This window comes from Eretmochelys imbricata, chromosome 3, assembly GCF_965152235.1.
Source record: "Eretmochelys imbricata isolate rEreImb1 chromosome 3, rEreImb1.hap1, whole genome shotgun sequence".
Classification (NCBI taxonomy): Eukaryota; Metazoa; Chordata; order Testudines; family Cheloniidae; genus Eretmochelys; species Eretmochelys imbricata.
The window spans coordinates 60,205,025-60,218,418 of NC_135574.1; the positions used below are offsets into that span (position 1 = coordinate 60,205,025).

A 13,394-nucleotide genomic window follows, 5' to 3' on the forward strand; every position below is an offset into this window, starting at 1 on the left:
TCACTTCATAGGATGCGTTCAGTGGAAAATACAGTGGGGAGATTTACAAATCTGCACACACACATCCCTGGAACCCCAGCCAGAGGTATTGTGTCTGCTATCCAAGATCCATAAACCTGGAAATCCTGGACGCCCCATCATCTCAGGCATTGGCACCCTGACAGCAGGATTGTCTGGCTATGTAGACTCCCTCCTCAGACCCTACACTACCAGGACTCCCAGCTATCTTTGAGACACCGCTGACTTCCTGAGGAAACTACAATCCATTGGTGATCTTCCTGAAAACACCATCCTGGTCAGTACGGATGTAGAAGCCCTCTACACCAACATTCCACACAAAGATGGACTACAAGCCATCAGTATCCCCGAAAATGTCACGGCAAACCTGGTGGCTGAACTTTGTGACTTTGTCCTCACCCATAACTATTTCACATTTGGGGACAATGTAGACCTTCAAATCAGCGGCACTGCTCTGGGTACCTGAATGGCCCTACAGTATGCCAACATTTTTATGGCTGACTTAGAACAATGCTTCCTCAGTTCTCATCCCCTAATGCCCCTACTCTACTTGTGCTACATTGATGACATCTTCATCATCTGGACCAATGGAAAAGAAGCCCTTGAGGAATTCCACCATGATTTCAACAATTTCCATCCCACCATCGACCTCAGCCTGGACCAGTCCACACAAGAGATCTACTTCCTGGGCACTACGGCGCTAATAAGCGATGGTCACATAAACACCACCCTATACCGGAAACCTACTGACTGCTATGCCTACCTACGTGCCTCCAGCTTTCATCCAGACCACACCACATGATCCATCGTCTACAGCCAACCTCTACGATACAACTGCATTTGCTCCAACCCCTCAGACAGAGACAAACACCTACAAGATCTCTATCAAGCATTCTTACAACTGCAATACCCACCTGCTGAAGTGAAGAAACAGATTGACAGAGCCAGAAGAGTACCCAGAAGTCACCTACTACAGGACAGGCCCAACAAAGAAAATAACAAAACACCACTAGCCATCACCTTCAGCCCCCAACTAAAACCTTTCCAACGCATCATCAAGGATCTACAACCTATCCTGAAGGACGACCCATCACTCTCACAGATCTTAGGAGACAAGCCAGTCCTTGCTTACAGACCAGCCCTGCAACCTGAAGCAAATACTCACCAGCAACCACACCCCACACAACAGAACCACTAACCCAGGAACCTATCCTTGCAACAAAGCCCGTTGCCAACTGTGTCCACATATTTGTTCAGGGGACACCGTCATAGGGCCTAATCATATCAGCCACGCTATCAGAGGCTCGTTCACCTGCACATCTACGAACGTGATATATGCCATCATGTGCCAGCAATGCCCCTCTGCCATGTACATTGGTCAAACTGGACCGTCTCTATGTAAAAGAATAAATGGACACAAATCAGACATCAAGAATTATAACATTCAAAAACCAGTTGGAGAACACTTCAATCTCTTTGGTCACTCGATTACAGACCTAAAAGTGGCAATTCTTCAACAAAAAAGCTTCAAAAACAGACTCCAACGAGAGACTGCTGAATTGGAATTAATTTGCAAACTGGATACAATTAACTTAGGCTTGAATTAATCTCTCCTGCTTGTAATAGCTCACCTTACCTGATCACTCTCGTTACAGTGTGTATGGTAACACCCATTGTTTCATGTTCTCTGTGTATATAAATCTCCCCACTGTATTTTCCACTGAATGCATCTGATGAAGTGAGCTGTAGCTCACGAAAGCTTATGCTCAAATAAATTTGTTAGTCTCTAAGGTGCCACAAGTCCTCCTTTTCTTTTTGTGAATATAGTCTAACATGGCTGCTTCTCTGAAACATGGAGTGATGTGGTTCCTGGAGTATCTTTGATTCAGGGCAAACACAAATATATGGTGCCAGGGAAGCCAGTCATAGGCCTGAACTGAGAATGAATCTAACAGGTAAAAGACCTTATCTCAGAAGAATGTTAACAGAAGATGAAGATGGCCATAATAGAAAGTGGTGTCAAAGAGACGCAAACCTAATTCCTGTTGGTTCCTGTTGGGATTTCTGGTCTGATACACAGGCATGCTTCAGTGATCCAGAGTTCATATGGTACCTATCCAGTAATTCTCTGTATCCCTTCTGTATTGCTACTTCATCCATTGGCAGATCTGTATTCTCTGCTCTTACAACTGGTGAATGCAGAGAATCATGGTTTTGGTTTTGTTTCTGTTTTACACATCTTCCCAGTTCAGTTCAGGGTATGTGTAACAGATGGAGACAGCACAGCATCCATCAGCTAGAACACAATGATTCATTGAGGCCTCAGTCCATAGCTCCTTCCATGGATAACAGACCAGTTCTGGTCATGACACTCACCCCTTGGAAAATGGACTTTCTTTCTTTAGTTATGGGGGAAAAAGCCCAGTTCTCACAGCCATGTGCTTTGAACAGGGGGTTTCCTGCTCTCTCCTCCCAAGACAGACTCCTCTGCAGAGTCCATTCAGAGGCAATGGCCCTGGTAGTAGCAATTCCACTGTATCCCAACGGGAGAGCCATTCAATGCTGATGGCCTTTGAGGGTTCTGTTATGGCTTTCCAGACAGCTTCCTCACTACATGTCAAGTTCCTACTACAAAATGGCTGATATAATAATCCATGTGACTGTTACAATTACCAATAGAATTCATAAAACGAAATGGAATTCATAACTGGACCAGACAGTCTTCCCCACACCATCTCACTGCCTATCAATGGGGAGATTAACACCAAAGTTTATTGGGCAAAATCAGATTTGCAGAGTGACTGGTGCTCTCTGAAATGCATTGCTCATTGCAGGTCAGTTTGGTGGGCTTCTGACTGCCCTTTTTGCATATGGAAATAGTAAATAAAGTGCTCTACATCCTCTCTGTCAGGAACTTGGATTTGGGGTGGTGAGTGGCACCTTACAAACCTGGTCAAGCTCCCTAGTACATATATCTTCCCACTTTTCCCAGAGCTCCTCAGGACATTACAAAAGAGGGGTGAGGGAGCAGCAGTGATACCTATTTAGATCTTTCTGGATAAAGAGATTAATCAAGCCCAAGAGCTATAATCTAGTGTTGGCTCCTTGGATGTCTCTGTCATACAGAGGAGGTGAGCTAATGCAAGACTGGTAGTCCATCAGAGACCAAACTTGGTGACAATAAATACTTGAATTAAGTGATTATTGCTTTCAGGGACCCCAAAGGAGGAGGCAACAAATACAACTTATTCTACTGCCTGGTGCAAAGTCCATATTTAATTACAATGATATACCAGTGACATGCAACCTTGAGTTCTTACTGGAAGGCTTTGTTGTGGGTGTATGAATGTTGAAGCAAAAAGGTCAAGGCTCTGTAGCCTAATGTTCTTAAAATGTTAATGAAAAGGAAGTTTTATACAAATCTCAATGTTAAATGCTTCCTTAGGGCATTGCTTTTATTCCAGCCCTACAAGGTCATAGAGCATGGCCTTGGAACCTCATTCTGCTCCTTAGAGCACTACCCAGAATGAACCTCTCTGCAGGAGGTGGTGATACACTTCCTATCCATTAGAGTAGGACTCCTAATTGCTACTATCTCCAATCAGACACATTTTTGCTTTTGGTTTTTTCATTTAAAGTTGGAAGCTTCCTCTAACAGGACCCAATATTATACTTTTAATTCAGTCCTCAAAATTGTCACAGCATTCATTTCCTAAGTACATTCAAGACTTAAGCTTCTTTGGTTAAGTATCATAGTCCAGCACTTAGGAGCTGAAAATCTGAGGGCAGTGTTTTCATATCTCTAATGTAGAAACCTGCTAGATGGCCAACAAAGCAGAAGTTCACCAAATTCTGCATATTGGTCATTCAGTCCTAGCGAATTTCCTTTTTTTGGCAGAATTCTTATCCATGCCTTAGTGCACATGGTTTGGTGGAGGAGGTATTTGTTTACCTTGTTTTGTATCAGAGGGGTAGCCATGTTAGTCTGGATCTGTAAAAGCAGCAAAGAGTCCTGTGGCACTTTACAGACTACCAGATGTATTGGAGCATAAGCTTTCAGGGGTGAATATCCACTTCGTCAGATGCATGTCCTTGTTTTGGTTTTCCACATTTAAAGGATGATCGTGCTTCCCATCCTGGAGGCACAAAGCTATGAAAGCTCCATTTTAATAGATTTGTGGACCTTAGCATGAAGAGAAACAGGAAACTGTGTTCATGCTTTCCTGAAAACTTCCTTTCTTTGGGTAATTAAGTGCTCAGATCTGTCCTACCCTGGAGACAAATAGATCATCCAGATTAGAGATGGAAATTGACACTTGTGGTTTTTGTTTTTGTTTTGTTTTGTTTTTTGTTATGTGGGATTTACAATGCTCTCAATAAGAGAAATTGTTGTGCTTTTCCTTCAAAGTATATTTAACATAATCAGTAATTTAGGAATGTAGATTTCAGTTTTTTCTGACTGTGAAAGTTTTCAATTGAGGAGAATTTCAGGAGGCTGAGTAGTTCTCTGCTACCAGTGACTGACAGGGCTGGTTTTGCCCCCAAGCAGGCTGAAAGGAAACATGCCGGGAGAGAGAGGGGACTCCAGCTCACTCGGCCCCTGTCCCCAGCATCCGGGTCTGGGAGGGGGTTAGCCTGCTGCTACCACCTCAGCCAGGCTCTCTCAGGCAGCTGCTGGACTGCGCAGAGCAGCGACCCAGAGTGGTCTGCATGAGAAGTGACTGGTCTTGCCCCTTCTGCTCCTGGCCCAGCTGCCAGGGACAGGGGCTGAGCGTGCTGCAGGGGGAACCCTTTTCCGTCCCTCCTCCTGCAACAGACCAAGCAGAAATCTGGGGGAGGAGGCAGTTGATCTTGTATATTCCTCCCCCTGGCCATGCGTTGCCTATGAAAGGGCTCTCTATGGCTGCAACATGCTTCACTGAACAACATTTGTATCTAGCAACTATATAGATTTCCCAAGGTCGTCTGGCTAATCTAGATTCTGACCATCTCCAAGGCAATGTGTAGCCCCTTCTTTAGAATGTTTTAGCACATAACACTAATGAGAGGTAGGAGGGAAAAAAAGGGAGTGGCAGGACAAGGAGTGTATAACCCATGAAGAGTCTCTATACCAGGGAAGGAAATCATGGAAGCTTTTTTACTATTTTCCAACTGGCAACACTTAGTTTATAAAAAGAAAAGGAGTACTTGTGGCACCTTAGAGACTGACCAATTTATTTGAGCATAAGCTTTTGTGAGCTACAGCTCAAGTGAGCTGTAGCTCATGAAAGCTTATGCTCAAATAAATTGGTCAGTCTCCAAGGTGCCACAAGTACTCCTTTTCTTTTTGCGAATACTGACTAACACGGCTGTTACTCTGAAACTTAGTTTATAGACGCTTTAATGCTTCAGTTTAAGAAACCTGGCACTTCAAAAGCGGCTGCTTAACACTGTGTGCAATTTTAGATTGTGTGACCTACACTGTATTGTTTCTATTATACTGAAGTAAGAGGGTGTCTTAAACTGGTACAGAAAACATGATGTTTATCATGAGGGTGTCTCACTGAACAAAGTTTTAAATAGACAAACTTGCTTAAAATGTTAAGATCATTACTTCTGATAGACAAAGATCTTGTTGCTTGTCTTTTTTGCCATTTTAGATAAAGTAGACGAATCTCACTGCCTGAATCCCCATCTCCTCATGGAAATTAGCTTTGTAGCAGCATAGCAGCTGCCTCAGCGTAGCAGCATAGCAGCTGCCTCAGCATAGCAGCTGTAACATTAATTGATACAACAAGGTTCATAGCAGCTGCTACAGCATAGCAGCTGTAACATTAATTGATACAACAAGGTTCATTCATAGATAGCTACAATTCTCTAATGTAAATAACCTGTGCATGCTGTATAGACCCAGATAAAATGTCTGAACAAAAGTGTGTAATTTGTTGAAAAATGCAATAGATGTTTGTACACTGTGGACACTCCGATAGATCTATTCCTGCATGTTTCTCTTTCCTTTAAAAAAATATAAATTACAGTTTCTGGAGTATTAAAGAGACAAGTTTGCTTTCCGTTCCAGTAAGTGATGAACACTGGCTAAGTGGTTTTCTTTTGTAACTGAAATACAGGATTAAAGGAAGTGCTTTTAAAATCAGAAGTCAGTGTTTGGGAATATACTGTGTTTTACTATTTATATAGCTAATGTAGTGTATTTTAAAATGGGAATGTATTTAAATGGGTTAGGAGTACTAAAGCATGCTTGAGGGTACTATGCTAGGAATCGGGAGACTTGGATCTTATTCCTGGAGCTGCTATTGACTTGCTGTATAACTCTGAATAAGTCCAATTCTTTCTGAGTCTGTTTCCTTTGAATAAAATACATATAACCGTGTTACTGTTTTCTGTAATGCCCATCACTGATGCATCTAAATACGTGGGGATAGTGCTTACCTTTAAAGCACTTAGCATTTTTCATCCATAGATCCCTAAGTATTAGTAGCAGTAATGCAGTTGAGACTACGATTGCTTTAATGCAGCTATCTTTACCATTAGCATCCCTCCATTTGTCTAAATCCGAGAATGGTAAATGCTCTTGATCGGGATATATCTTTGTTTGTATGATACCGATTATGATGAGGCCCAAATCTTTGATCAGTGTCCTTAGGAGCAACTGCAGTAGAAGTACATTGTTGCGGTGGTTGGGTGAACACACTAAAACCTGCCACAGTAAAATATGGAAATGGCAAATTTTCACTTTTTCTTAACTCAAATAATACACTTATTTAAAACATAGCTCACCATATCTTAGAGCTGCCTTCCCATCTGCAGTTTAAATTCTGAAAATATCAATGTTTTTATCTGACAGACTTTTCTGGCTGTTATCAACCAAGTGTTTCCTGCAGAAGAGGACAGTAAAAAGGATGTGGAGGATAATTGTAAGTACTGTATTTTAAAATGTATGTGTGTGTGTGTGTGTGTAATAGCAAGGATCCATTTGTTTTGTAACCAGATCTCAACTTTTCTTTGTTTGTTTGCTTGAAGTTGCACATAATATTTATAGCAATAAAGATCCATTTAATGCAGGGATCTCAAACTTGAATCACCAGGAGGGCCACATGAGGACTTGTACATAGGCCCGAGGGCCGCATCACTGACACCCTCTGCCTCTGACCCCGCCCCCACTCCACCTCTTCCATGAGGCCCTGCCTCTTCCAACCCCTTCCCCAAAGTCCCCACCCCAACTCCGCCCTCTCCCTGCCCCTATTCCAACCCCTTCCCCAAATCCCCACCCCTGCCCTCCCTCTTCTCCACCTCCTCCCCTGAGCACGTGGCTCCCCGCTCCTTCCTGGAAAGCGCTAAGTGCCTGGAGGTAGGCAGAGGAGCGGGGCTGCGGCGCGCTGGGGGGAGGAGGAATGTGGGGAGGAGGGAAGCTTGGTGGCCCACAGGAAATAACTCTGGGAGGGTGTGGGGGGGGCGGCACAGGGCGCTTGGCGGGCCGCAGGAAATAACCCCACGGGCCGTGTGTTTGAGACCCCTGCATTAATGTATCCTATGTCTAAACCAATTTTAAGAGGTAATTGTACCTTACATATATTGCTGTTCTCAATTCTCAAATAGGCATGCAAAAGCAGAATGTTTCATTCCCGTGTGTGAGCTGCAGTACTCTTATAAAACTGTAACAAAACTCTTGTCAATTTGATTTACGTGTGTTAAATCACATGTGCGTCATAGTACAGTAGTGACACAATTCTTCTGTTGAATGGACAGTAGAGTGAGCTACATGCAGCAGTGCAGGGCTTGATTCAATCTTTTGATCTGTGTTGAAAAACTACCTGTTTTGTCAGACAGAACTCAAGTTTGGGGGTAGTAATGGAAGAGGGATGCTGTATACCCAAAATGTTAAGGCTGTTGTATGCTTCTGTACTTTTCCTCCTCCTTTAAACTGGCAGCAGTGGCGAGAATTTTGTTGTTGCCTTATGCAATCTCATCTGTCTGCAGTGTGGCTTATTTCCTGGAAAAAAAAAAAAACCTGAAGAAGTTGTCTTTTTAAATTTTGCTTCCCAGGGACCATTGGCCTGAACGTTTGAGATTGCCTTTTACATGGTCACCAAAAGTAGCTTCTGCTGTTCTTAATATAAAATACATAGAGGGTGAGATTTTCAAAAAGACTACGTGACTTAGGACCACAAGTCCCGTTGAAAGCAATAGCATCTACTTCCTGTGACTGAAGCTAGATATGTAGCCACTCTGCAACAATGAGGAAAACAAGATTTGAAACTTGTGATATCGTGTACAGTATAGGGTCATTATAGGCAGCACTGGTAGCTAACATTTTCTGTTAGAAGGTTGTCTTTTCAGTTGCTTATAATTTTATCCAACTCTTAACTATTTGGGCTGAAATTTTCCGTGCTGGGTGTCTGTCTCAGGCTTATTTTTATTTATTGATTGATTTTAAAGTATCAAATAAATAATTGAGCAGTTTCTGAGAACAAGGCTAGGGAAAAATACTTTGTTTGTGTTTTTAAAAAAATTGTTCACTGCCATTTCACTGAGATGCTCTACCACCTCAGTTTTTTTGAGCAGGAACTTGATGTTTTGTAAGGGGGTTACCCCGTGGTATCAGGGATATGCGTTTTACCATCTCTGTGAAAATCCGCCCCATTTTGGTTGGGTTATAAGCATCTAAATATAAATTCTCATATTTATTTAGTTGTTTATTTTATTTGGCATATGCAATCTGGTCAAGCCAAGCCATAGCGTTCTTATCAACAATGTTCAAGGCATGAAGACCTCTAGGAAGTTGAGTCATTTTGCAGTCCTCAACAATGTGTGTCATGGTTTGTGGCTGCCCACATTGACATAGTGGCCTCTTGTATACTCAGTAGAGACTTGTTGGTGTTTGGCAACTAAATTCTCCAAAGATTCCATCTGCAGTGAGCATGCTCCATCCCTACACATCTCCTAGCCATTGCCTGGACTGCACATTGAGCTATCTCCACAGAGCAAGTGAGCTATCTGGACTGCAAGGGATGAGCAGTACTTTCCCCAAAATTTCTTCTCATGAATGATGGGAGCTGATTGTCTCTCCTGTGCCTTCAGTGCCTCCCTGCTTGTGCCCAGGCAGTGTGGAGGAGAAAGAGGAAGCATCCATGTTGAGATAGCAGTGGGAGGCAGACTTGTTGAAAGTCTCTGTTAAGGATAGAAGCAGTAAAAAATGAGGGTATTGTAGGGTTCTACAATAGACCACCTAACCAGGTAGGGGAGGTGGATGACACCTTTTTAAAACAACTTAACAAAATCTTCCAAAACAGAGGACTTGATGGTGATGGGGGACTTCAACTACCTGGACATCTGTTGGGAAAATAATACAGCATGACACAGATTATCCAACAAGTTCTTGGAATGCATTAGTGACAACTCTTTATTACAGAAAACGGAGAAAGTGACTAGCAAAAAGGCTATTCTGGATTTGATGCGGACAAACAGGGAGGAACTTGAGTGAAAGTGAACATGAAATGATAGAGTTCATGATTCTCAGGAATGATAGGAGGAAAACAGCAGAATAGAGACAATGGACTTCAAGAAGGCAGACTTTAGCAAAGTCAGATAATTGGTAGGTAAGATCCAATGGGAAGCAAGTCTAAGGGAAAAAAGAGCTCAGGAGAGATTGCAGTTTTTTTAAAAGAGACAATAAAGGCACAAAAGCAAACTATCCCAGTGCATAGGAAAGATAGGAAATATGGTAAAAGGCCAACCTGGCTTAACCAAGAAATTTTCAATGACCTGAAACTCGAAAAAGAGTCATACAAGAAGTGGAAACTAGGTCAAATTACAAAGGATGAACATAAAAAACCTCAACAAGCATGAAATTAGACGGGCCAAGGCACAAAATGAGATTAAATTAGGTAGAAATATAAAGGGTAACAAGAAAACATTTTACAAATACGTGGGAAGCAAGAGGAAGTCTAGGGACTGGGTAGGCCCATTACTGAATGAGGAGGGAAAAACAATAATAGAAAACACAGCAATGGCCAAACTGTTTAAATGCATTTTGTGTTTCAGTTTTCAGCAAAAAAGTTAGCAATGACTGGGTGACTAACATAGAGAACATCAGTTTAATGGGGTAGGATCTGAGTCTAAAATAGGATAAGTTAAGAATTACTTAGACAGGTTAGATGTCTTCAGGTTGGCAGGGCCTGATGAAAGAAACTATCTGAAGAGATCTCTGAGTCATTAGTTATTATCTTTGAGAACTTGTGGAGGACTTCAGTAAGGCTTTTGTTACTGTATCACATGACCTTCTCATAAACAAAATTTAAGAATAATAACCCCTTGAACTGGAGCAACAACCCTTTGATGGGAAAAGAGATTTTAATTCATTTTAGGGACAAAACAAAATCCTTTATCCTTAGCCAGAATTTTATAAAGATCCTAAGCTTGCTCTCTTCCCTTCAAAGAACTTTTTCTGACTTAGCAGTATTTTGTAAAGATGCAGAAATAGGAGAAGATTGTTCCCCACTATACTTTCTTTCATTTTGAGGGGTCTCTCCTTTAATAGTCAGGGGGTTATAAATTTCCACATACTCAAGAAATTAACTTGTCCCACAAGGTTAGAATCTGAATTATACTCCTGGGAGAAATCAGAAGAGGAAGACATTTCACCATGAGTGTAGAAAAAAGTTGTTTATTTGGCTGATTTTTCTCTCCCCATCCAAGTATAATCCCCCTGGAGGGGAAAAGGATAAAGAGTTTGGTAGGATGGAACATATGGATGAGAAATAAATATCTAATTTAAGTACCTGATTGTCCAGTTCAGTAAGAAACCCTCAGGTGGTGATCTCAGGAGGAGAGAAATTAGTATGAGCAATAAGATGAGGAACAATTTGAGGGATTTGCAGGCCAGAGCGAGCTTCTGCTCAGGATAAAGCCTAAGTATTTCCTTCATTGACCTTACCTTAGAAGACTTAGACATGTAGGAAAGGAGTTTTCCTTCTGCTAGTATCTATTCATATCCTCCATAGCGAAAGATGCCCTCCCTAAGCAGTCCACGTGTTCAAGGCCTATTTGGAGATATATGATGGAGTCTGACCATGTGAAGTCAAGTTACTCTTAGATAGGTTCCAGAAAGGGAAGCGCTGCTTCTTGCTGGAGCTGTACACATGAAAGGGCGGCCATGGGAATCTGCTTCTGCTGCAAGCTGGGCTGGCACATTTGGGAAGGAGGCAGATTCATTTTTCACTGCTGAAGGGAGTGAATGGCATTGGCAGACAGGGCTCCGCTGCTGTTGCCAAGCTCATATTGTCCACTGCTAAGGTCTGTTGGACTGTGGCTGCTGATTGTGGCAGAAGAAGGATGAAGAGGAGGTTACCAGTTGCCAGCCTGGCTTCAGGGTTTCCAAGGGGTATCTATGATGTCCTTGTGTATTGAAGTAGCTTGGAAGGCTGACCTTCAGCAATAAGAACTGGATGGTTTTGTTGCAGAGGGATGTTGAGTAACTGTGTATAAAGATAAGGCTTGAGAGGGTCCTGATCGGTAATGGGTCTTGTACCATTTTATACTAAGCTTTTTGTTTCTGGTGTTTGGAAATAGAATGAGGCATTTGAGTCTCAGGAAGTTGAGGAAGAAAAAACATGGTTTTCTGTGCAGGAATCCTGGGAAAAGAGCCCTTCCTGGCCCAAATTCAGAAACAGTGGTCACTTGCTTCCATTTTGTGGGTCAGTGTAGTCTTGTGGGGTGTGGTGAGCACTTGCACATGACTAATGCATCAGTAGAGTTGTTAGAGAGCTCATGAGACAGAAAGTACAACTGACCATCAAGAAAACAGTGAAACTTGACTCTAAATAAAGTACTGTCAAACGCACAAAGGAAACCAACTGAAATAATAGAGATGATTTTGTGTTGCTGATTGTTTAAAGTTTAGCAGTCTGAGGTGTTGTTTGAAACAGAAGAGTAAGGATGTGTGTGTTTTGTGTTTGAAATTCTAACCGGAAACTAAAGAGACAATGAATAGAGGAAGTAGAGGAAGTTCCTAGGTTGAGGAAGCTCTACATAAGAGATGTTCACAGAGTAGCTTTAGGGATAATGCTGCTGTTGACATAGATGGAGCTGGTAGTGATGCCCTAGAATTAAGATTGCCTAACACTTTCCATTGTTAGCACTGTTTTCAGTTCTTTATAGCTTTGCCAAACGTTAACCATTCAGTGTGAAACTTTCTATGCTGGCTTTCTGTCTCAAGATGGGTTTTTTTAAAGTTTTTCAGGAAAATTGGTTTGCCTATTTTCAGCAATGAGGTTAAGGAAAATAGGTAGTTTTGTTTACATTAATTTTTTTTCTAATAGTTTCTTTGCCTACACCTACAGAGTTTGGAGCAGGGATTTTATATATGGCCAAGACAATTGTCCGGGTATCAGAGGGATGCTTTTTGTTCTCATCATGAAAATACACCCTGATTTGACCAAGTTGTGAACATTTGAAAATCACCCCTGGGATATGCTGAGAATTAGCAATTGCAACTACCTAGCTGTTAGATGGCATTTTTCTGTATGTACAAAGGCAGAGAAAGATTTGAAGGAGGATAAGTTGGTGCCTTTATGGATTTTTACAAGAAGTTTGTTGTCGTATGTAAGTGGCAGTATGGAGGAAAGCATGAATGTGCTGATGGGAAAAGCTATTGAGGGAGTTTGGGGCTGCTATCATTGACGGCGTGAAATCAGAGATTGGCACTTCCATGCTCTAATGTTCTTTGTTAAATGTTAGAAGAAAATAATATTATTTGATATGTCTTTTTTACTGTTGTCACAGTAAACGTAGGTAGACATTTTCCAGACAGAACTATAAATTTGGTTTTTAAGTTGATAGTGTCCCTTTAAAAGGTTTTGAAGAAATCAGCAGGATTAAACTACTTATGGGCCAGAAAAGAGGAGGGGAAGCAGAATTCTTCTTAATGCTGAATTTCAGTTCAGTGATCATACACTAAGATGGTTATTTTGTCAAAATAACTGTATGGGTTTTTAAATTGCAGGTTCACTAATGTACTTAAATGAAGCTACACTCCTTCACAATATCAAAGTGCGGTACGGTAAAGACAGAATTTATGTAAGTATTCCATAGTGTATTAGCTTGTACAATATGCCAAATAAATGTAATTGTACAGTTTATTATGTAATATTTGTTTTATAGCAGAAAGGGGTTTAAATGCCCAAGCATAATTGGTAGCATTTATGAATGTTAGGATTTTTTATAAGGAAAGTCTGGTGTGCCACCTGATTCAGATGGGTAAAAGTAGTCAGTTAATCAGGTAATTTGGACTTTCTGTATGTTGTTTAGTTCATTATTTTATTACATGGTAGCAAATTGCATTCCTTTAGGTATGTTACTTTGCCAGTAGGTCTGCTGTT

General features: G+C 41.5%; 1 protein-coding gene across 6 annotated transcripts in view; it reads left to right on the forward strand.

Moving 5' to 3' along the window:
* Positions 1-13,394, forward strand: part of MYO6 (myosin VI) — a 176,528-nt gene that overhangs the window by 46,784 nt on the left and 116,350 nt on the right. For all 6 annotated transcript variants that reach the window (XM_077812706.1, XM_077812710.1, XM_077812705.1 and 3 more), the window contains exons 3-4: positions 6,863-6,932; positions 13,019-13,092. In XM_077812706.1, coding sequence (XP_077668832.1) covers positions 6,863-6,932; positions 13,019-13,092 — 144 coding nt within the window. The remainder of the gene's footprint in view (positions 1-6,862; positions 6,933-13,018; positions 13,093-13,394) is intronic.